Source organism: Odocoileus virginianus, chromosome 20 (assembly GCF_023699985.2).
Source record: "Odocoileus virginianus isolate 20LAN1187 ecotype Illinois chromosome 20, Ovbor_1.2, whole genome shotgun sequence".
Lineage (NCBI taxonomy): Eukaryota > Metazoa > Chordata > Mammalia > Artiodactyla > Cervidae > Odocoileus > Odocoileus virginianus.
The window spans coordinates 13,196,336-13,217,449 of NC_069693.1; the positions used below are offsets into that span (position 1 = coordinate 13,196,336).

At 50.7% G+C, this 21,114-nt stretch overlaps 1 protein-coding gene across 3 annotated transcripts in view; it reads right to left on the reverse strand.

Annotated features, from left to right (window-relative positions):
* The window catches only part of RYR1 (ryanodine receptor 1), a 122,520-nt gene that overhangs the window by 75,774 nt on the left and 25,632 nt on the right, over positions 1–21,114 (reverse strand). For all 3 annotated transcript variants that reach the window (XM_070450923.1, XM_020881657.2, XM_070450922.1), the window contains 16 exons: positions 20,191–20,274; positions 18,917–19,224; positions 17,959–18,161; positions 16,861–17,035; positions 16,479–16,687; positions 13,056–13,450; positions 11,706–11,838; positions 10,721–10,881; positions 9,947–10,112; positions 9,234–9,320; positions 8,843–9,069; positions 6,730–7,342; positions 4,926–5,201; positions 4,384–4,584; positions 3,684–3,795; positions 688–834 (listed from right to left, as the gene is read on the reverse strand). In XM_070450923.1, coding sequence (XP_070307024.1) covers positions 688–834; positions 3,684–3,795; positions 4,384–4,584; positions 4,926–5,201; positions 6,730–7,342; positions 8,843–9,069; positions 9,234–9,320; positions 9,947–10,112; positions 10,721–10,881; positions 11,706–11,838; positions 13,056–13,450; positions 16,479–16,687; positions 16,861–17,035; positions 17,959–18,161; positions 18,917–19,224; positions 20,191–20,274 — 3,497 coding nt within the window. The remainder of the gene's footprint in view (positions 1–687; positions 835–3,683; positions 3,796–4,383; positions 4,585–4,925; positions 5,202–6,729; positions 7,343–8,842; positions 9,070–9,233; positions 9,321–9,946; positions 10,113–10,720; positions 10,882–11,705; positions 11,839–13,055; positions 13,451–16,478; positions 16,688–16,860; positions 17,036–17,958; positions 18,162–18,916; positions 19,225–20,190; positions 20,275–21,114) is intronic.

The following is a 21,114-nucleotide window of genomic DNA, read 5'->3' on the forward strand; positions in this document are numbered from 1 at the left end:
ACTTCTCTGCTTTTTAATATGCTGTCTAGGTTTGTCATAGCTTTCCTTCCAAGGAACAAGTGTCTTTTAATTTCATGGTTGCAGTCACCATCCACAGTGATCTGGGGCCCAAGAAAATAAAATCTATCACTGCTTCCACTTTTCCCCCTTATATTTGCCATGAAGCAATATATTCCCCAGCTCTAACAATAGTGCCTGGCCCAGAGTTGGTCCAATAACTTATTAAATGTTATAGAATAAACACTGTACCAATGTCAGGGACTCTGTCCTTGTTATATGGTGCTAATACATAGTTTGTACAATGACCTACTGGTCCAACATTTATTATGACTGTTTTCCTATCCCTCAGCACAGTAATTGTTTCACCAAGAAATAAAAGGAAAACAATGAAAAGCCTTGGAAACCACGGTGGTGCGGGAGTTGCCCCCAGTCCTAGGTTGGAGGTGTGGCTCCCCTCTGGCAGTCATGGGCCACGCTATTTCAACACACACACTGCGCAACCCCCGCATTTGGGCCACACCTCCAGCGGGCCTCCTCTCTAACCCCACCCTCCACTCCTCCTCTCTCATTACTACCACCTACCCATCCCTCGTGCCACTCCTGGGGCCTGTCTTGTACCCAGAAGCTCCCTAAGCACAGGGCTGCCTGGCCCACCCCCGTCTCTTCCCTGGTGGCCCCAGTCCTCACGGGGTTTGCGCTCCTCAGCAGGTGGTTCCTCCTCCGATTTCTCCTCCTTCTTCTTCACCAGCCGCACCTTCTCCAACAGGCTCATCAGGCGACTGCCGAGGGTGGCTTCTTCCTCTGGTTCCTCCTCTTCCCCCTCCAGCTGAATTCCTGGAGGTGGTCAAGAAGGGAAGGCATGTCATTCATCTGTTTGCTTATTAATCTGCTCAATCATTTACTTCTTTATTCATTCACGTTTTCACGCATTTATTTCTTATTCATGTGTGTGTGTTCATGGGGTTTTTCATTTATTTCTTTATATCTTCATCTATTTGTTCACTTATGCATTCTTTGAATTGTTTGTCTTTTACATCAACTACTGCAAGTATCTTCAAAGAACTAAAGGAAACATGTCTGAAGTATTAAAGAGAAGGATGATGACAGTGACTCATCAAATAGAGACTACTGATAAAGAGGCAGGACTTCCCTGGTGGTCCAGTGGTTAAGAATTTACCTGCCAATGCAAGTGTCTTGGGTTCGATCCCTAGTCCAGGAAGATCCCATATGTTTCAAGGCAACTGAGGCCAAGGGCCACAACTACTGAGCCACACTGTGGAGCCCACGAGCTGCAACTGCTGAGCCCACAAGCCCTAGAGCCTGTGAAATAAGAGAAGCCTCCACATTGCAACTAGAGAGTAGCCCCTACTCGCTGCAGTGAAGACCCAACACAGCCAAAAATAATAATAATAATAAAAAGAACTAGATACAAAAATAACTATATAGAAGCTAGAGTGACAAAGTACAATAACTGAAATTTGAAAATTAGAGAGGCACAACAGCATATTTGAGATAGAAGGAGAAAGAATCAATCAACTTGATTCATAGAACAACAAAGGTTATCCAGCCTTAATAAGAGAATGAATAAAAATTAACAGAGCCACAGAGACCCATAACAGAGCCACAGAGACCCATAGTATACCATCAAGTATAACAACATATGCATAATGGGAGTCCTAGAAGAAGCGATGAGAATGGGGCAGAAAACTATTTAGAAAAATAATGGCCCCAAAGTCCCAAATTTGATGAAAAATATTAATCTGCACATTTAAGATACTCAGCAAAGTCAAGTGGGATAAATTCAATGAGTTCCACACCTACATACATCATACTCAAACTGCTTAGAGGCAAAAGCAAAGAGAAATATTGAAAGCCAGCCAGAGAAAAATGAGTCATCACATGCAAAAACAATCTCAGTAAGATGATCAGCTGACTTCTTATGAGAAACAATAGAGATCAGTCAACCATCCTGCAAGCCATCTTTCTTTTTATTCACCCAACCAGCCAGCCATCTCTTTACTCACTTCTTTATTCAGCTATGCTTCTCTCCATCAATTCACACACTTGTCCATTCACTTATATGCCAGCAAATTTGGAAAACTCAGCAGTGGCCACAGGACTGGAAAAGGTCAGTTTTCATTCCAATCCCAAAGAAAGGCAATGCCAAAGAATGCTCAAACTACTGCACAGTTGTACTCATCTCACACACTAGTAAAGTAATGCTCAAAATTCTCCAAGCCAGGCTTCAACAGCACTTGAACCGTGAACTTCCAGATATTCAAGCTGGATTTAGAAAAAGCAGAGGAACCAAAGATCAAATTGCCAACGTCTGCTGGATCATTGAAAAAGCAGGAGAGTTCCAGAAAAACATCTACTTCTGCTTTATTGACTATGCCAAGGCCTTTGACTGTGTGGATTACAACAAACTCTAGAAAATTCTGAAAGAGATGGGAATACAAGACCACCTGACCTGCCTCTTGAGAAACCTGTATGCAGGTCAAGAAGCAACAGTTAGAACTGGACATGGAACAACAGACTGGTTCCAAACAGGGAAAGGAGTATGTCAAGGCTGTATATTATCACCCTGCTTATTTAACTTATATGCAGAGTACATCATGAGAAATGCTGGGCTGGATGAAGCACAAGCTGGAATCAAGATTTCTGGGAGAAATATCAATAACCTCAGATATGCAGATGACACCATCCTTATGGCAGAAAGTGAAGAGGAACTAAAAAGCCTCTTGATGAAAGTGAAAGAGGGGAGTGAAAAAGTTGGCTTAAAACTCAACATTCAGAAAACTAAGATCATGGCATCTGGTCCCATCACTTCGTGGCAAATAGATAGGGAAACAGTGACAGATTTTATTTTTTGGGCTCCAAAATCACTGCAGATGGTAACTGCAGCCATGAAATTAAAAGACGCTTGCTGCTTGGAAGAAAAGTTATGACCAAGCTAGACGGCATATTAAATATCAGAGACATTACTTTGCCAACAAAGGTCTGTCTAGTCAAAGCAATGGTTTTTCCAGTAGTCATGTATGGATGTGAGAGTTGGACTATAAAGAAAGCTGAGCACCAAAAAATGGATGCTTTTGAACTGCGGTGTTGGAAAAGACTCTTGAGAGTTCCTTGGACTACAGGAGATCCAACCAGTCCATCCGAAAGGAAATCAGTCGTGAATATTCACTAGAAGGACTGATGCTGAAGCTGAAACTCCAATACTTTGGCCACCTGATGCGAAGAACTGACTCATCTGAAAAGACCCTGATGCTGGAAAAGATTGAAGGCAAGAGGAGAAGGGAATGACAGAGGATGAGATGGTTGGATGGCATCACCGACTCAATGGACATGAGTTTGAGTAAACTCTGGGAGTTGGTGATGGACAGGGAGGCCTGATATGTTGTAGTCCATGGGGTCACAAAGAGTTGGACATGACTGAGAGACTAAGCACAGCATATCACCATCTGGGAAGCCCATATGTACATCCATCCAAACACCCACATAAACATATCCTTTCACATCATCCACCTGTTCACTAATATGTTCATTCATTCAGTCATTCATTTTACCAACAGTTACTTCACAAGAACTGTAGATATTTAAGATCAGAAAATCTTAGGAAAACTTCAAGACAGGTCTCAAAAGAAAGTCTGGGAGGTGGATTCTCTGATCTCCTCTCTTACCACAGTGTGTCAGCAGGTCTTGATGAAATTCGAGCAAATCCTGTCGGACCTCTTCAGGGAGAGGACATTCTTCCTCATCCTCAGCAGCTTTGAAGTGCAGTAGCATGTTGATCTAGGGAAGGTCAGAGATTAGAGTGAGAGACCCCAGAGCAGGAACTCTGAGGTTGAGCATCGAATATTCAACTGTGAGTTCCTGTCTAAGCTCACGAATCAGTGAAGAATATCTGGGTGGCTAAAGGTTCGAAAGGAGTCAGGGTCAGTCTGCAGTGGCTCAGAAGTCTGGTTCAGAGAGAGGTAAGAGAGTAACGGAGCTTTCCTGGTGGCTCAGAGAGAGGTAAGAGAGTAACGGAGCTTTCCTGGTGGCTCAGACAGTAAAGAATCTGTCTGCAATGAGGGAGACCTGGGTTTGATCCCTGAGTTGGGACGATCCCCTGGAGAAGGGCACAGCAACCCACTCCAGTATTCTTGCCTAGAGAATTTCATGGACAGAGGAGCCTGGCAGGCTACAGTCCATGGGGTTGCAGAGTCAGACACAACTGAGTGACTCACACACATACAAGAGAGTAATAGTTAAGTGTATCAATAGGGCCAGAGGTCAAAGTCAGATTTAGAGGTTGAGTATCACCCGTGATCAGGACAAGGGGAGAAGCTGAGATTGAGGGGTAAACAGTAAGCCAGCTGGAGTCAGGAGGCAGAGGACCTGCTCCTGGGGTGGGGAGCGGAACTCGCGAGTGCGTCGGGCTGTCTCAGCTGCAGTCATGGTGAAGGCTTTCATGAGGATGGCATAGCGGTCCCTCTGGTTGGCCTGGAGCTTGTCCACATAGCGCTCTGCAAAGGCTGCCAGAGATTCCACACGGTGCTGTAGCTCTTGGTCACAGAAATACTCCAGCAGGTTACACATCTGTGGGATGATAGCCATGTGGTAGGTGGGATGGTGGTGAGACCATGACTTCCTTGAAACTCTTCTTGCCTTCCCTCCCGACACCACGTCCCTGTTCAGGTCGAGCCACCCCTGTCTCCTGCCCGGATCCTCAAGGCGGCCATCTCCATGGTCTCATCCTTCTAATTCACCTCCCACAAGGAAACCAGAGTGCTCATTCAAAGCCAGCAGCACTCCCCTGCTTTATGCCCCTCCGCAGCGCCCCGCTACCTTGGGTCAAAGTCCAAACTCCAGCCCCACCAGGCCCTGCATCTTCCAGCCCAGAGGGATGGAGGCTGGAAAAACAGGAAGAACCAGCTCACCTGTAACTTCACAGACTCGGGCAACTTCATCTGGAGCAGCCCCTCCTCCAAGTCCTCTGTTTCCCCCTCTGCTGTCTCCTCCTCCTCCTCTTTTTCCTCATCTTCCTTCTCCCGTGCCTCTTCCTCCTCGTCCTCCTCCTTCTCCTCCTCGTCCTCCTCTTCCTCCTCCCCTTCCTCCTCCTCCTCCTCCTCCTCCTCCTCTTCCTCAGTGAATACTTCAGGCTCAATCATCTTCAAGATCTGTTTCACATCCTCATCGCCAAAGATGCCCATCACCTAGGGGACAAAGGCTGGCTCTGTCACTGCAGCCTGCACAGCTCCCATAATCAAGTCCCAGCCTCACTCCCCAGACCTGATTCTCCAGCACAAGCCAGATTCATCGCCGCATTGACTGGATATGATTCCTCCTACAAACAGGAATGGCATCCCCCTGTCCCACCATCCACTTTCCTTAAGATCGCCCCAGATCCATACCCTGTGTCCCATCTACACGGCCCCGACCACATAGCCAAACATGAGCACTTCTCCCTTCACAAGTGAATGTCCTTTCTTCCAAACCAGAGCATCTGTGACAGGACACATCCTACATCTGATTGAGGCCCTCATAGCTCCCAGTATATGCCAGCTCTCAGTGAACATAATGGAGATACTAAGAGATGGAAGGAGAGGGGGTAAATGAAAGGGAAAATAGTGGGGAAAGAGAGAGATGAATGAATGGGGGAGAACTGGGTGACTGGGTGGATGAATAGATGAAATAGCAGAGGTGTGAAGAAGTCTATGGATGGGTGGATAATGAATTGAAAGGTGAAGGTAAAGGGTGAAGAACAGATGGTGGGTAGATGGATGACAGGATAAATGATGTTAGAGAGGTGGGTGGATACATGGGGTTTGATAGACGCATAAGCAAGTACATGAGTGGATAGGTAAATAGATAAATGCATAAATAACTATGTACTGGGGTGGGATGGATAGATGGATGGGTGGATAGATTTGTGTATGAAAACTGGATGGATGTTTACATGTAAGAATCATTAGATGGGTAGTGAATGAAAGAATACATGAAATAAAGAATGGATAGAAGGATGGAGAATGAGTGAATGAGTGGGTAAATGAACAGGTGTAGATAGTTGGGTGGATTTGTGGGTACTTAACACATATGGATATAGAGATGCATGGATTGATGGACAGCTAGGTGGAAGATGGAAGAATGGATGAATCCATGGATGGGTGGATGAATGGATATGTGGATGAATGGATACACAGTGGAAGGAAAATGATGGTTGGATGTATGAAGGGAAAATAGATAAATAAATAAATGGGTAAGTGGATAGATGAAATAGTGGATGAAATGATGTATGGATGAATGGAAGGTTGAATGGACAACTAGATCGAAAGTTGGATAGATGGAGGCAGGGATGGATGGAGAGATGGATGGATAGATAATGGGTGGAGACTGGAAAGATAAATAGATGATGAACTTTTGGATGGGCAGATGGGGGTATGTTTGAATGGACAGATGGATGGATGGAAAGGTGGGTGGAGGATGAATGATGGTTGGTTAAATGATTGAACAAAAAGAAGGAAGATGAATAGATGACAGATGAATGGATGGGAGGAAAAGTGAATGAGTAGGTGATAAAAGGATAAGTTGGAAGGTGAAGGGTGTATAGATGGAGAGATGAATGGGTGGTTGGATGCATAAATGGGAGGGGGAATGTATGCAGGTATGGGTGGATGAATGGACGTATGGATGATTTGGTTGCGGAAGAGACCGGGACAGAGGGAAGCAGGAGGAAGTCCTTACCAGCAGGGTGGACACCAGCTTGAGCACCGGCACAAACTGGAACTCCACGGAGCCCCCGACTGGGTCACGAGCGTGCTGCCCACCATCTCGCACCGCCTCTCCCAGCATTCTGAGTGCTTTGTCCCGAAGAGCTTCCAGAGGGATGCTGGGGCTGAGGCGGGCCGGGGCTTCTGCCGCCCCAGCAGCTGGCAGGGCAGCCACGAAACACGGGGCTGAGAAATGGTGTGGAGGCCGCAGCGAGGTGGTGACGCCGACGCCAGGAAGCCCGTGGTGGCGGGGACCGTTATCCGCTCTCTTTCCAGGTGGGAAGAGAGTGATGGCGCGGGTCTCAGACGTGAGGGGCACGATGTACTCAGAGAGCATGGAGCGGCGGCTGCGGCAGGCGCTTTCGAGGTGGATGCTGATGAGGAGGTCGTAGTAGCCTGCACGCAGAGGGCCGGGCAGGTGCGCGTCCTCCAGGGCGTGCAGCAGCTGCGCCTGGTCCACATGGCTGCACAGAGCATGCGCCACGCGGTTGTTGCCCAGGGCGCACACCGCGCAGTAGAGGCGGAGGGTGTGCGAATGGAACCGCTGCAGGTCCAAGCGCTCAGACAACTCCAGGATGTCCATGCATCTGTGGTGGAGATGGGCCACATTCAGAGACAGAGCGAGCAGAGGAGGTGGGAGGCAGAGACACAGACCCGAGAGGCAAAGAGGTGCTCAGGCGAATGATGGTGGTCCTAGCAGGGAATCCTAGTGTTCTGCTGAATCAAGATTCTGTGAGGTCTGTGGAACTGAGTCTAGGAGAGTTTTTAATGGTTCTGGAAGTCCCTCACTGGTCTGGGGGCTCCCTGGGATACATTTGGGGTTTATAGGATGGTCTGGTACCCTGGGGATCTAAGAGTCCAGGGAAAAGATCCGGTGACTGTGAGATGTATGTGGGATTCCAGGTTGGGTCTAAACCCCACTCTGGCAGGTCTGAGTACCCTGGATATATTTGAACACCACCAGAATGTAAAGTTCATCAGGACAGGACATTCCTGCCTGTTTTGTTTGTTTGCTATATTCCCAGCACATAAAAAGGACTAAGCACAAAGGAAATCAACCCTGAATACTCATTGGAAGGATTGATGCTGAAGCTGAAGCTCCAATACTTTGGCCACCTGATGCAAAGAGCCAACTCATTGGAAAAGACCCTGATGTTGGGAAAGATTGAGGGCAGGAGAAGGGGATGACAGAGGATGAGATGGTTGGATGGCATCACCAACTCAGTGGACATAAGTTTGAGCAAGCTCCTGGAGATGGTGAAGGACAGAGAAGCCTGGTGTGCTGCAGTCCATGGGGTCACAAAGAATTGGACACGACTGAGTGACTGCACAACAACAAATGTGCTCAATAAATATTTGCTGTAGGAACAAATGAATAAATGGGTGTGTCTGGGGCCTCTGGGGATGGGTCTGAATCCCTCTGGGCAGGTCTGAGCATTACTAGAATGGCCATTTACAAGAGCTTGGTGTCTCCAACCTGGACCGCTGTTGTCACACGGGAGGGGCTCAGAGCTATTTGTCGAATGCGTGAATAAAGGAAAGATGAAGAATGCTGGAAGCCTCCTGGGGTCAGTCTGGGATCTTGGCCACATTTAGAGTTGGTAAAAGGTTTGCTGTCATCCATGAGAATACTCTCTAGCTGGGTGTGTCTGAGTCCCCTGGAGTGAGTTAGAGATTTCCACGGGACACATCTGAAGTCTCCCTGTGTAGGGGCTCCCAAGAGACCCTAGGGTGCATCCAAGCTTCTTTGAATAATGTTTAAGACCCTCTGAGGTATACTTGAGGCCCCTGGGGTGTTGTGTGGGCTTCTTGATGTGGATCTGGCTCCCTGAGATGGATCTGGAGTCCCCTGGGGTGTTATCTGGACATGCTTGGATTGAGTCTGCATCTCGGGAGGTGAGTCTGAGCTTGCTGAAATGTATTGAAAGCCCCCTGGTGTGCTATCTGCGGAAAATAGGGTGGTCTGGGGGCCTCTTGGGGTGTTATCTGGAGCCCCAGGGGTAGCGGGGAGGGGGCACCCATGGGATCTAGACCCCAGAGGGCTTGAGGTACCCGCCCCACCCCTGGGCGCAGGGGCGGGCCCTGACCGGTTCTCCTCTGGGACGTGCAGCGCCATCATGGTGAGCGGCTCCTGGCACTGCACCGCCCAGCCGAGCCGCTCGCCCGCCCGCCGCGTCTCCACCTGCAGGAAGTGGTTGGGCATGCGGCTCCAGGACACGGGCATCAGCATCTGCACCTCCAGCCGCGGCGGGCACTGAGGCGTGGGGTTCCTGCGCTCGCTCAAAAACATGGCGGCCGACAGCGGCATGATGTTCTGGGGGGCGCAGAGGTGTGCACGGGTCAGGGTTCCCAGTCCGCTGGATCCCACCACTCCGCTTCCAGGAAGACCTCCCAGACTACACCCCCGCCGCACACACTTCAGCCTGACCTCCTGCACCTCCCTCCTCAGCCTGCCCCCATTCATGCCCCATCACGGACCTTCTGTTTCCCCAACTCAAACTGGATCACGTTCTGGTGCGTGGGCAGGACAAAGACCGCAGGGAACAGCTTTGTGTTGGGTTCCACCTGGCAAGGGAAAAGAGGGCAGGGTGAGGAAGAGGATGAACTGGAGGTGGTGTAGACTCCAGATCCCAAACTCTAGAGCCAGTTGCCCCAGCCTGATCCTGCTGGTGCCTATAGATCCAAACTCGGGCATGGGAGGCTCCACAGAGGCCCTGAGGTTGCGCATGGACTGTACCACCTCTGATCCAGCAAGGCCAACCTCCTCAGGGGAAGCTGCCAACTGGGACTTTGCAGATTCATGATGGAAGTATATAGGCCTTCACTGTACAATTCCTTTAATTTTGTTGTGTGCTTGAAACCTTCCATGGTCAAATGTTGAAAAGGAAAATACCACTTTAGAATTCTGGTCCATCCTAGGGTTTTCCTTGCTTGGTGAAAAGGTGGTGACTGGTACCACCCGGCCCAAGATGGAATATGAACCTCTCTCCAAGGTCAAGGCTCTGCTCTGTCTCCCTCTTTCTGGATGTTAGCAGATGGTCTCCCAGGCACCTCCCATAGCACAATACAGCTCTGGCCTGTCATGAGGTTGTTTTTGTCCTGTCTCCCTGGGGTCTGTCCTCTTGGTGGACTGTCCTGGGATGCTAGGTCACGAGGATGCTATTGCTAAGTTGCTGAGGGGCTGGGCTCACCTGGAAAAAGGTGTTGCTCTCTTTGCCATTGGCGGTAAAGGTCATTAGGCCAGTGGCCAAGTCCACCAGGCAGCCAATGACAAGGTCCGTGTGGCTGATCCGGCCCTGCTGCCCGGGGCTCACGAAGTCTCCACCCCACACCATGTAGCAGTTACTGCACTTGAGACTGGAGGACACAGGAGTGGTCAGCACACCGATCCCCAGGCATTCTGAACCCCTGGACTCACCCTTCCCCGAGCTCCCAGAATACCAGGACTCAGAGTCCCACCCCCAAACACCCACCACCTGTAGACCTGAGCACTGAAATCCCTCACCCCAGACCCTGAGCCCCTGGGAGCTAGAATTCTTAGGAGCTGGTGGTGGATTCTGGAAGAAGAAGGAAGGGGAGCAGAAGGAGAGAACAGAGAAAGGAGGTAACCTAGAAAGCAGATGACAAGATGGGAAAGGAGGCAACTTCCCTGGCGGTCCAGTGGTTAAGAATCCACCTTCCAATGCAGGGGTTATGGGTTCGACCTCTGGTCAGGCAACTAAAATCCCACATACCGTGGGGCAAACTAAGCCTCACACTGCAACTCGAGAAAGCTTTGCATGCTGCAATGAAGACCCAGCGCAGCCAACATTTACAAAAAAAAAAAAAAAGGAGGAGGGAAAACTCAGAGTAGGAAAATAATATTTTCCATGGAGAGGAAAATAAGCAGGAAGACAGGAGGAAAGGAAAGGGAGGTGCCCAGCGTGCCTGCCCCCAACAGGGTGTGCCCCCACCCCTGCCCACACCTGCTGTGGATGTTGCCTTGCTCGTCTCCCATGGTCACTGTCACCGCCCGGACCTTGCTGAGGTCGAAGTTCATGTCGTGCTGGTGGTAGTCAGGGGTGACCCAGCCCACCCACACGCAGCTGGGCTCCTGGCCGGCAAAGACCCTCACGGAGTAATAGTACTGGAGAGGCGAAGGGGAGACCAGCAGTCAGTCCCAGGGCCTCCCTGGGAGTCTTGCTTGGTTTCCCTGGATTCTCAGTGTCTTCTGGGGGTTTGACAAGAAGTTGCTCATTTGAGACCCTCTCTTTCTGTATTTCCTGATGTATGTCTAGATCTGGGAATGTTGGGACAGTTTTGTGATACCCTCAAATTTGGGTCCCTCCCACCACTAGGCTATTTATCTCAGAAAATATTCCAGATTTGGGGAATCCCAAAACTACACTGGGATTATTGTGAATTCTGGCTCCCAGGAATATACTAGTGAAAGTGAAAGTGAAGAAGTGAAGTCGCTCAGTCGAGTCTGACTCTTTGAGACCCCATGGACTGTAACCTAACAGTTTCCTCCGTCCGTGGGATTTTTCAGGCAAGAATACTAGAGTGGGTTGCCATTTCCTTCTCCAGGAGATCTTTCCAACCCAGGGATTGAACCCGGGTCTCCTGCATTGTAGGCAGATGCTTTACCATCTGAGTCACTAGAATAGCTGTTAAATTTGGGGGTGGTGAGTTTACAAGGGTGAACCCAGATATTGGGGTCCTGAGTCTATGTTGGTTTATCCTTGGGATTTGGGGATCCTTGGGACTTAGGTCAGCATGCCTCATGACTTCATTGTGTTCCCTGCGATTTTTAGGCCCTTAGCTATATGGATTTAGGGGTTCAAAGGGTTTAAGTCAATGTGTACTATATTTTGTGGTTTCCAGTAGATACTGGGTTATCCCCAGATAAGGGCAATTACTGGGGACTACAGCGTGGAATTTGGAAGTCTGCCGAGGGTTCTTGGTTCGCACCGTGGTGGTATTGAGGATGATCTCAGGGTCATCACGGTCATCAGCAGGCACCACCTCGTGAGGGAGTCGGGGCAGAGTGGGCGTGGCTGGTGGCTGGGTCATCATGGCGGCCTTCTTGGCCTTGAACAAGAACCTGGTGGTGAAGAGGGGAGGCTGTCATGAGGCTCACTCTCCAGCCCAGCCCCCCAGCCCTCCCATCGCAATGTTCAGGCCTCCACATTCATCCCACGTACGTATGTGTGTGCATGCATGTGTGCTCAGTCATGTCCAACTCTGCAGCTGCATGGACTGTAGCCCTCCAGCCTCCTCTGTCCATGGGATTTCCCAGGTGAGAATATGGAGTGGGTTTCCATTGCCTTCTCCAGGGGATCTTCCCGACCCAGGGATCAAACCCGCGCCTCCTGCATTGGCAGGCATTGGCAGGCGGATTCTTTACCGCTGAGCCACCAGGGAAGCCCCACATCCATCCTAACCACACCCCATTTCTAATACCCAAGGCCTCGCTTCCAGAGGGATGAAACCCCAATTGCATCAGGAGTGTCCACCTTGGAGGATCTCTGAGTTTTCGGATGTTGGGTTACCCAGATTTAAAGGTGCCTCTGGGAGCATGGAGGTTGCCTTGGGGAGCATACAGTGGTCCTCCCAAGTCAGCAAGTCTCATGTGGGTGTTAAAGGCATTTGGGAAAGGACAGCTCTTCATTGTGGCACCGTCTTGTACACTGAAGGCATGTGGAATCCCCAGAGCCCCCAGCAGGCAGTACGTCTCCTCAAAACTGTGACAATCCAAAATCTCCCATCATTTCCACACATCCCCTCAAGAGACACAGAACTACATCCCACTGAAAACCACTGCCACCATTGGGGGGAAGCAGATTTGCTCTCAATCCAAGTTTAATGCCCTTTGAGGGTCTCCCTTAAAGTTAGGTTTTTTTGGGGGGGGTACATTTGAGACACAGAAATGACCCCAATGTAGAAGACCAGTGGTGTTCATTGGAATGCCTTGGGGGTATAGATAACTTGACCAAGAATCTGAGGTCCCCTTTAGTGTTCACAGATAGTGAAGCCCATTGGATGAAAAGCTTTGGGACCCAGTAGGTACCCCAAGGACAGTGGAGTTCTCCATAGACATAGTGGGGCATCCCAATTTTACATTCTCAAGGAAATTAGAGTATCCCAGAGAAATAATAGCCTTCACTTGAGACATAATAGCATCCCTCAGTAATCTGGGTCCACCTAGCACATATGGGACCACTTTGGGGTACATTGGGGTTTCTCAAGTTACTGAAGTTGCCTAATTGAGGGGTCCCAGGACAGACCCCCAAACCCCACCCTGCCCCTCCCTTGACTCACCCTCTCTTCTTGTTCTTCTCTGTGGTAGCATCCTTCTCATTCTCTGCCCTGGCAGGCTGGGCCTCCACCCCAGCCTGGGCAGGACCCCCGGGTGCCCCCTCCTTGGTACTTCCTTCCTTGTTCCCCTCAGCCTCGGCCCAGTGCCCAGCTGAGCGGCGCAGGTTTTCATAGTCGGGATCAGGTTCCGCTGCCCGGGCCTCATCCTCTGCAGGAGGCTGCAGGCCAGGGGGTGCCAGCGGGGTGGCCCCTGCGGTGCACCGGAAGTGCTGGTGGAACTGGACCGGAAGACTCAGCCGAAGAAACAGCATCTCCACCAGACTGTTCTGGGAGCCCCAGGTGCGGTGGGTCAGGCGCAGGCAGGGGGGTGTATCCACAGTGCCATCCACACGGGTCACCTGTGGGGGGAGCAGGAAGCACTGAGCCAGGAGGTTGGGCTGGGCCATTGGTCCTAAACCTTATTACACACAGAGTCACCATTTGGCCTTAGAGCACCGTGTGAGAATTAGCCAGAGACTCGCTCCTCTGGGTGGAAGAACTCCCATGGGACACGCAACCTGGTCATGGGTGCATTCACCTTCTGTCTACATTTGTCTGGACACCTTTGTACATGAGCAACCCTGGTCAGAAACTGGAATCACTCAGGGAGCTTTCAAAACCTACCTAAGCACAGACTTCATTCCAGACTAGGTCATCCATCCATCCATCCATCCATCCATTCTTTCATTCTTTGTTCCATCCACCCACCCTTCTATCTACCCATCTATCCATTCATCCATCCATTCTTTCATTCTTCCATCCATCCAACCATCTATCCACAGTTCCACCCACCCATCCAAGAATGCTTCCACCCCCCCCCATCCATCTATCCACTCCACAAATATTTACTGAGCACCTACTGTGTGCCAGGCACTTTTCCAAGTGCCAGGAACACATCAGTGAACAGAACATGGGCCTTGCCCTCCTGCTTTCTTATGGAGACCTCTTGGGGAGAGCATCCCAGAAGGGTCAGAGTTTTTTTAAAGATTCCCCAGAAGAATTTTTGTTAAATTTGTTGTTTATGGAAATACAACACTCAGAAGAATGCACACATCATAAGTGCACAACACTATGAGGTTCTGGAGAGACACGCCTATGTCTCCAGCACTCAGATCGAGAAATGGACCATACAACCAGTCCCCCTGGAAGCCTCCTCAGTACTTGTTTAGTCACTACCCTCTCAAAGATAGTGAGGGATTCTGATGAGGAAAATGCAACAACCTAAATAAGGGGCAGGAGCTGAGAGAGGGACAGGTGCCTGGCCTGTGAACCCAAAAGACAGACTCAGATTTTCTGGGGGCTCCATAAGCAACTAGAGTAGTGCCCTTTCTTTGATGCCCCACCTCAAGTTGACCTCATCAAGGACCAATTGCCAAGACAGACCTCTGTGCTCCATGTCAGCCAGTGAATTCACCCCAAAACTGTGCAACCAAAACTGTCTGCAGAATCTTTTCCTCTACTCTTTCTCCTTTCTCTCTTATAACTTCTGTCTGGAGACTTCCCTGGCAGTTCAGTGGTTAATTCTTTTTGCAATGCAGGGGACACAGTTTCGATCCCTGGTTAGAGAACTAAAATCCCGTGTGTGTGTGTGTGTGTGTGTGTGTGTGTGTGTGCGCACGCACGTGCACTTAGTCATGTCTGACTCTTTGCAACCCCATGGACTGTAGCCCACCAGACTCCTCTTGTTCATGGGATTCTTCAGGCAAGATTCCTAGAGTAGGTAGCCAGTCCCTTCACCAGGGGATCTTCCCAATACATGGATCGAACCCTCATCTCCTGCATTACAGGTGGATTCTTTATGCTTTGAGTCACCAGTTCAGTAAAATCCCACATGCCCTGGGGGCAACTAAGCCCACATGCGCAACAACAGAACCCACACACTCTGGAGCCCATGCACCTCAATGAAGATCCCCCATGCCACACGACACAGCCAATAAATAAATTAATTAATTTAAATAAACCCTGTTTTGCCTCTGCTCCTTGACAAATGTACTGACCATCTTCCTCCTGTGATTTGTACGCTAAGTAACTAAATGTCTGATTATTCATTCACAGTAGCGCCCTCCTGACTTAGCATACCACAAAGCAGCATCCATCATCCTTGAAGTGTCCATGAATGGGATCCTACAGTACGTGTTCCTTTGTGTCTGGCTTCTTTCAGTCAACATTATGTCTGTGAGATTCGTCCATGTGGTTGTGGGTAGGTTAGTTGATTCAGTCTCACTGCTGTCTAACATTCTGTTCTCAGGGTTGAGAACACCATCTGGCGGTGGCAAGTATTGGGAGGTTCCTGTTGGGCTTCCCAGGTGGCACTAGTGGTAAAGAACCTGCCTACCAATGCAGGAGACCTAAGAGACTTGGGTTCGATTCCTGGATAGGGAAGATCTCCTAGAGGAGGGCATGGCAACCCACTCCAGTATTCTTGCCTGGAGAATCTCCTGGACAGAGGAGCCTGGAGGGCTACAGTCCTTAGGGTCACAAAGAGTTGGACACGACTGGAACGACTTAAGCACACAAGCAGAAACCCTTGGTAGGATCAAATAGTTACAAGGGCTGAAAATTTCCAGTGAGGTCACTTAAACCAGCTTCTCTTTCCTCCCTTCCCCCATTTTGTAGGCAAGCTACCTCGAGCTCAGAAAGGTGTGTTTTTGTTAAGGTTATACCCTACAATGAAAATTACCTAAATTAAAAGACACTTGCTCCTTGGAAGAAAAGCTATGACCAACCCAGACAGCATATTGAAAAGCAGAGACATTACTTTGCCGACAAAGGTCCCTCTAGTCAAAGCTGTGGTTTTGCCAGTAGTCATGTATGAATGTGAGAATTGGACTATAAAGAAAGCTGAGTGCTGAAGAATTGATGCTTTTGAACTGTGGTGTTGGAGAAGACTCTTGAGAGTCCCTTGGACTGCAAGGAAATCCAACCAGTCCATCCTAAAGGAAATCAGTCCTGAATATTCATTGGAAGGACTTATGCTGAAGCTGAAACTCCAATATTTTGGCCATCTGATGTGAAGAACTGACTCATTGGAAAAGACCCTGATACTGGGAAAGTTTGAAGGAAGGAGAAGGGGACAACAGAGGATGAGATGGCTGGATGGCATCACCAACTCGATGGATATAAGTTTGAGCAAGCTCTGGGAGTTGGTGATGGACAAGGAAACCTGGTGTGTTGCAGTCCATGGGGTCGCCAAGAGTTGGGCTCGACTGAGTGACTGAACTGATACCCTACAAGGCAGCCCTGGGAGTCCACTATCCTGACACTCACTTCTACAAGGTTGTGGTCTAACATATTAACGGAAGACAAAGAGAAGGTTGGGGAAGAGACCTGTGGCGAGAATGAGGTGTGGAAGCAGATCTGAGGGTGTTGAGTGGGGTTGGTCCTTACCTCATAGTGGGGGTGCTCAGGAGGCACGGCCTCAAATTGAGGAAGGCCTTTGCTGAACCAGGTAGTGACCGGGCGCTGCATGTTGATGGCAAACGGCTCAAAACCTTCCTGGAGGCCACAGATGGCAAAGAACCGCAGGGAGCTCACGTCCTGGCCCAGGTTCAGGTGACCCACCTGGCCAGGTCCCAAGCTGCACACGGGCAGGAAGCCTGGTGGGAGGGGATAGATGGGCAGGGGTGAGGATAGGTGGGTGAAGCAGGGGCAGCCATGGGGAGGATGTGCCGTGGAAAGAGGGGATGGAAGAGCGGGGGGCTGGAGGGGGCGGTGTAGGGTCAGGTGAGATGGAAGAAAACCAGAGAGGGGCCCCGAGGCCGGCCCTCACCATCCCCAATCTCGATATCGCGGAAGGCTGTTTCTGAGCCGGAATCAGACATGAGGACCTCGCCATTGAGGGTGAAGATGATAGTGTTCTCTGTGAGGTCAATCATGCAGCCCACGACGTCTCCTGACTGCCAGGGACGCCCAAACGGTTCACTACCCAGGTGCCAGCGCTGACCCTGTGAAGAGGTGATGGGAAGACGTGGTGTGTGAGAGACATACAGAGAAATGGGGAGATACGGAAGCGAGGGGAGACATGTCAAGACACACACACAAGGTGTCAGGTCCAGTGCATGGGGGACAGAAGAAGGGTCACCCCCACAGCGTACCCCATCTTTTCCCACACTTGCATCCATGGTCCTTGGAAGATAAGGGCTAGGCGTTCATGCTTTCCCTTCCCGTTCATCTCTCTATCTCATCCCTTTTGCCTGGGTTCTCTGTTGTTTACATGACTGGGACTGTAAAGACCACCCAAGTGGCCTTAGAGGGCTGGGGGAAGCAGAAAGTACAGGAATGGAAAGGAAAAACTAACCTATCAATGTCCCATATGTACCCATCTATACCCATATACCCCAGAACAGATACATGAATAATGAGATGGATAGATGGGTGGGAAGCAGGTGTATGGCTGGATGGAAGAATGAAATGAAAGCTGAGAATCCACCTGGGTTGATGGAGGTGTTGGGTTGAAGGAAGAAAGTACAGACAGACACATAGGTCTGTGTGGGTGGGTGGATAAATAGATGACATCTGTATGCATTAAATTATTGGATAGATGAATGGATAAATGAAATCACAAATTGGTTTAAAAAGGTGAAGGATGAACTGACAACTACCTGAATAGATGGAAACGTGGATGCCTAAGTGATTCTTTGGACAGAAGAGAAGATGGATGGATGAATGGGCAGAAGGATGGTTGGACAGAGAGATGGACGTGGATGGATGTATGCACAGAGAGAGGGGGGAGGATGGAGGGATGAATGGGAAGGTAGATTCAAGGATGGGCGGACAGAGTGAGACACAAATAGAAAGGCAGGGCTGGATTGCATGAGTGTGGGAAGGATCACAGAACCTGGCAGAATGGAGCCAGGGAACTACTCACGCGGTGTCCATTGAAGACATAGGACAGGTCATCCGCTCCCAGCTCCACATCTGGCCGCAGCTCGGGCCGCGCCCAGCCCACTCGCATCTCGCCGGTGGTGACTGCCTCGAACTCGAAGTACCAGCGACCGCTCTGCACCACATAGGATTTCTCTGCCCGGAAGATGCGCACCCGGTCCCAGCGAGACTGGCTCTCCACCTGACCTGCACATGGGGCCAGACAGAGTAAGAGAGGCTGGGTTGGTGGGGGATCGGGAGAGGTAAGGGCGTTGGGGGGCGTTGGGAAAGGGACAGCTTTTGGTGTTAAAGAAGAACTGGGGACTCTCAGAGCAGTCACAGGGAAGTAGGAGGGACCTACTGAGACTTCTCCTCCATCCCTCCAGCAGTCAAGAGTTTCATGGAGGAACTAGCAATAGAGACATGGAGGGAGAAAGTTGGGTCGGTCACGGTCATGGTCTGCGGTGAAGGGTCAAGATTAAGGTCGATGTTAAGAATCAAGGGCTGAAAGCAGGATCGGGGAAAGGGAGTCAGAATCAGGATCAGAAGGGGATAGAAATTGGGGTGGGGCAGGGGTTGAGGCTGGGGTCAGGGGTCGGTGATAGGTCAGCGGTCAAGTTAGGAGTAGGGCTTAGAGGCTCTCTGAGTGCTTGGTTGGGTGGCTCCACATTGTAGACATAGTCCAGAGGTTAGGGGTCAGGGGTCAGAGCTGGGGGTCAGGAACTGGAGCCAGGGGTCAAGGTCAGAGTTCATTGGGTTCCTGGTCTGGCTGCTCAGTGTTGCAGCCGTAGCCCAGGCAGGGCTTGAGTCAAGGTCAGTGGTCAAGATCAGGTTCAGGCTCAGGGACAGAGTGTCAGGATTGAGGGAAGTGTCAGTGTTACAGATGTAGCCCATTGAGAGGTTGACTTGTGTCAGAGATTGGAGTCCGGGGCGGGGTCAGGGGGCCTGCGGTCAGCACTCACTGGGCTCCTGGTCGGGCGGCTCGATGTTGTAGCCGTAGCCCAGCAGGGTGCGCACGGCCTGGCAGAGGCTGTCGCGGTTGCTGCGCTTGGTGGCCTCGTCCAGCAGGCGGTAGGGCACGAGGCGAGGGTTCCGGCGGGCAGGGATGTCCTGCACGGCGCTGTAGCTCCAGCCCTGGGCCACTCGGTCTCGGGCCCACACGTTGTGCCCGTTCTCCGCCAGCCGGTCCACCAGCGTGGTCTGCGCGGGCGTCAGTCTCACGTGGCTCAAGTCCAGCGGTGCCGGCTTGTACCCGTTGCTCATCATGTACCTGCGGGTGGTTGGGGAGCCAGTGGGACGAGACCCTCGCCTCCACTTCTGGGCTCTGTGCCATGGGATCCCTGACTTCTGATCCTGGTCCTTAGGATCCCATGATCTTTGAAACTTTTGACCTTTGATCTCTGACAGCAGGGTTCTTTTTCAATATATTTATTTATTTATTTGGCTGCATGGGGTAGCATGCAGGATCTTTAGTTGTGGGCAAACTCTCAGTTGTGGCATGTGGGATCTCGTTCCCTAACCAGGGGTCAAAGCCAGGCCCCTTGCACTGGGGGCATGAAGTTGTAGCCACTGGACCACCAGGGAATTCCCATCTGACATCAGGGTTCTTAAATAAGCTTACCTGACCTCAGACCCCAGGATCCTGTGACCCTAGCAAGGGCTTTGACTTCACTGACCTCTGGCCTCTGTGACCCTTTCATCTTGATCTTGGGAGCCTCATCTCTGGTCCTGGGGTGCTCTGACCTCTCACCTCTAACTTGGAGGCTTCTTACCTCTGATCCCAGGACCCTATCATTTCAAACTGCTCGCTCTGGAGTCCTCGGCTTTTGAACCTTGGCATCTATCCCTAGGACCTCTGACCTCTCATCTATCATTTAAGGATCCCTTACTGACAACCCCAGCAATTTCTCATCTCTTTCCATTGGCCCCGCACCTCTAACTCAGAGACACGACTTCCGCTCTCTCACTTTCCCGACTCCATGGAGACCCTGACCCTGAGTCTGACTCACTCCCACTCTCTCAGGAACTCCCAACTCTGCTTTCTCAACTGCCTAGGATGCTCACCACTGTCTCTACAGCCCTGACCCCTGGTCCTCTGACCTCCACCCCAACCCACGGCCCCTCTGTCTCTGACTTCAACCTCCCCACTCCAGCTTTCAATCACTCCAGCCCTCACCATGACATCCCCAGCCCCCTACTCTATTCCCCAGGTGGGGCCCAGGTCACCCACACTCACGTCTTGGGGAGTTTCGACTTCTTCAGGTTGTCCTCCGCCTTCTCGTCAGCCATGCCCACGTGGCAGCCCAGTGCCAGTAGGGTCCTGGGGCAGGGGGTGGGGGAAGGGGAGCAGGTCACCCCACATGGCCACCCTGTCCCTGGCCTCCCCTCCCCCAGCCCGGCTCCCCTCCTCCCCTGCCCCCTGTCAGCTCTGTCTCTGGGTCACCAGCTCTCTCCCTGTCTCTTGCTCTGGTTTTCTGGGTGTTTGTCCCATCTCTCTGCCTCTCTGCCGCCTGTCTCTCCCTGTGTCTCTGTCTCTGTATTTCTTTGATTGTGTTCTTTTCCTCTCTGCTTCTTTCCTTGTCTCTTTCTCTTTCTTCCAGTTACTGTGCATCTTTATTTAGCAAGGGGAACCATCTTACATAACAGTATTTTTAAAAATTTTGTTTTCCAGTGTATACATGGCTAGCATATAGAAATGTTTGTTTTTAAATTACTTATTTCTTATTTATTTTGGGCAGCATTGGGTCTCCACTGCTGCACAGGCTCTTCTCTAGCTGCAGCGAGTGGGGCCTACTCTCTAGTTGCAGTGCTCAGGCTTCTCATCGCGGAGGCTTCTCTTGTTGCAGAACACAGGCTCTATGCGCTCAGCCTTTAGTAGTCACAGTGCGTGAGCTCAGTAGTTGTGGCACACAGGCTTATTTGCCCTGCAGCCTGTGGAATCCTCCCGGATCAGGGATTGAACCCGTGTCCTCCACCTTGGCAGGCGATTCTTAACCACCGGACTACCAGGGAAGTCTGAGCACCTCTTTGTGCCTCTGTCTCTTACTCACCTCTGTCCGTTTCACAATCCCCACCTCCCACGCCCTGTGTTGCTCTTCTATCTTTTTCTTTCTCTCAATCTCAGTCTTGCTCCCCCTGTCTCCCCGTGCCCTTCTGCCCA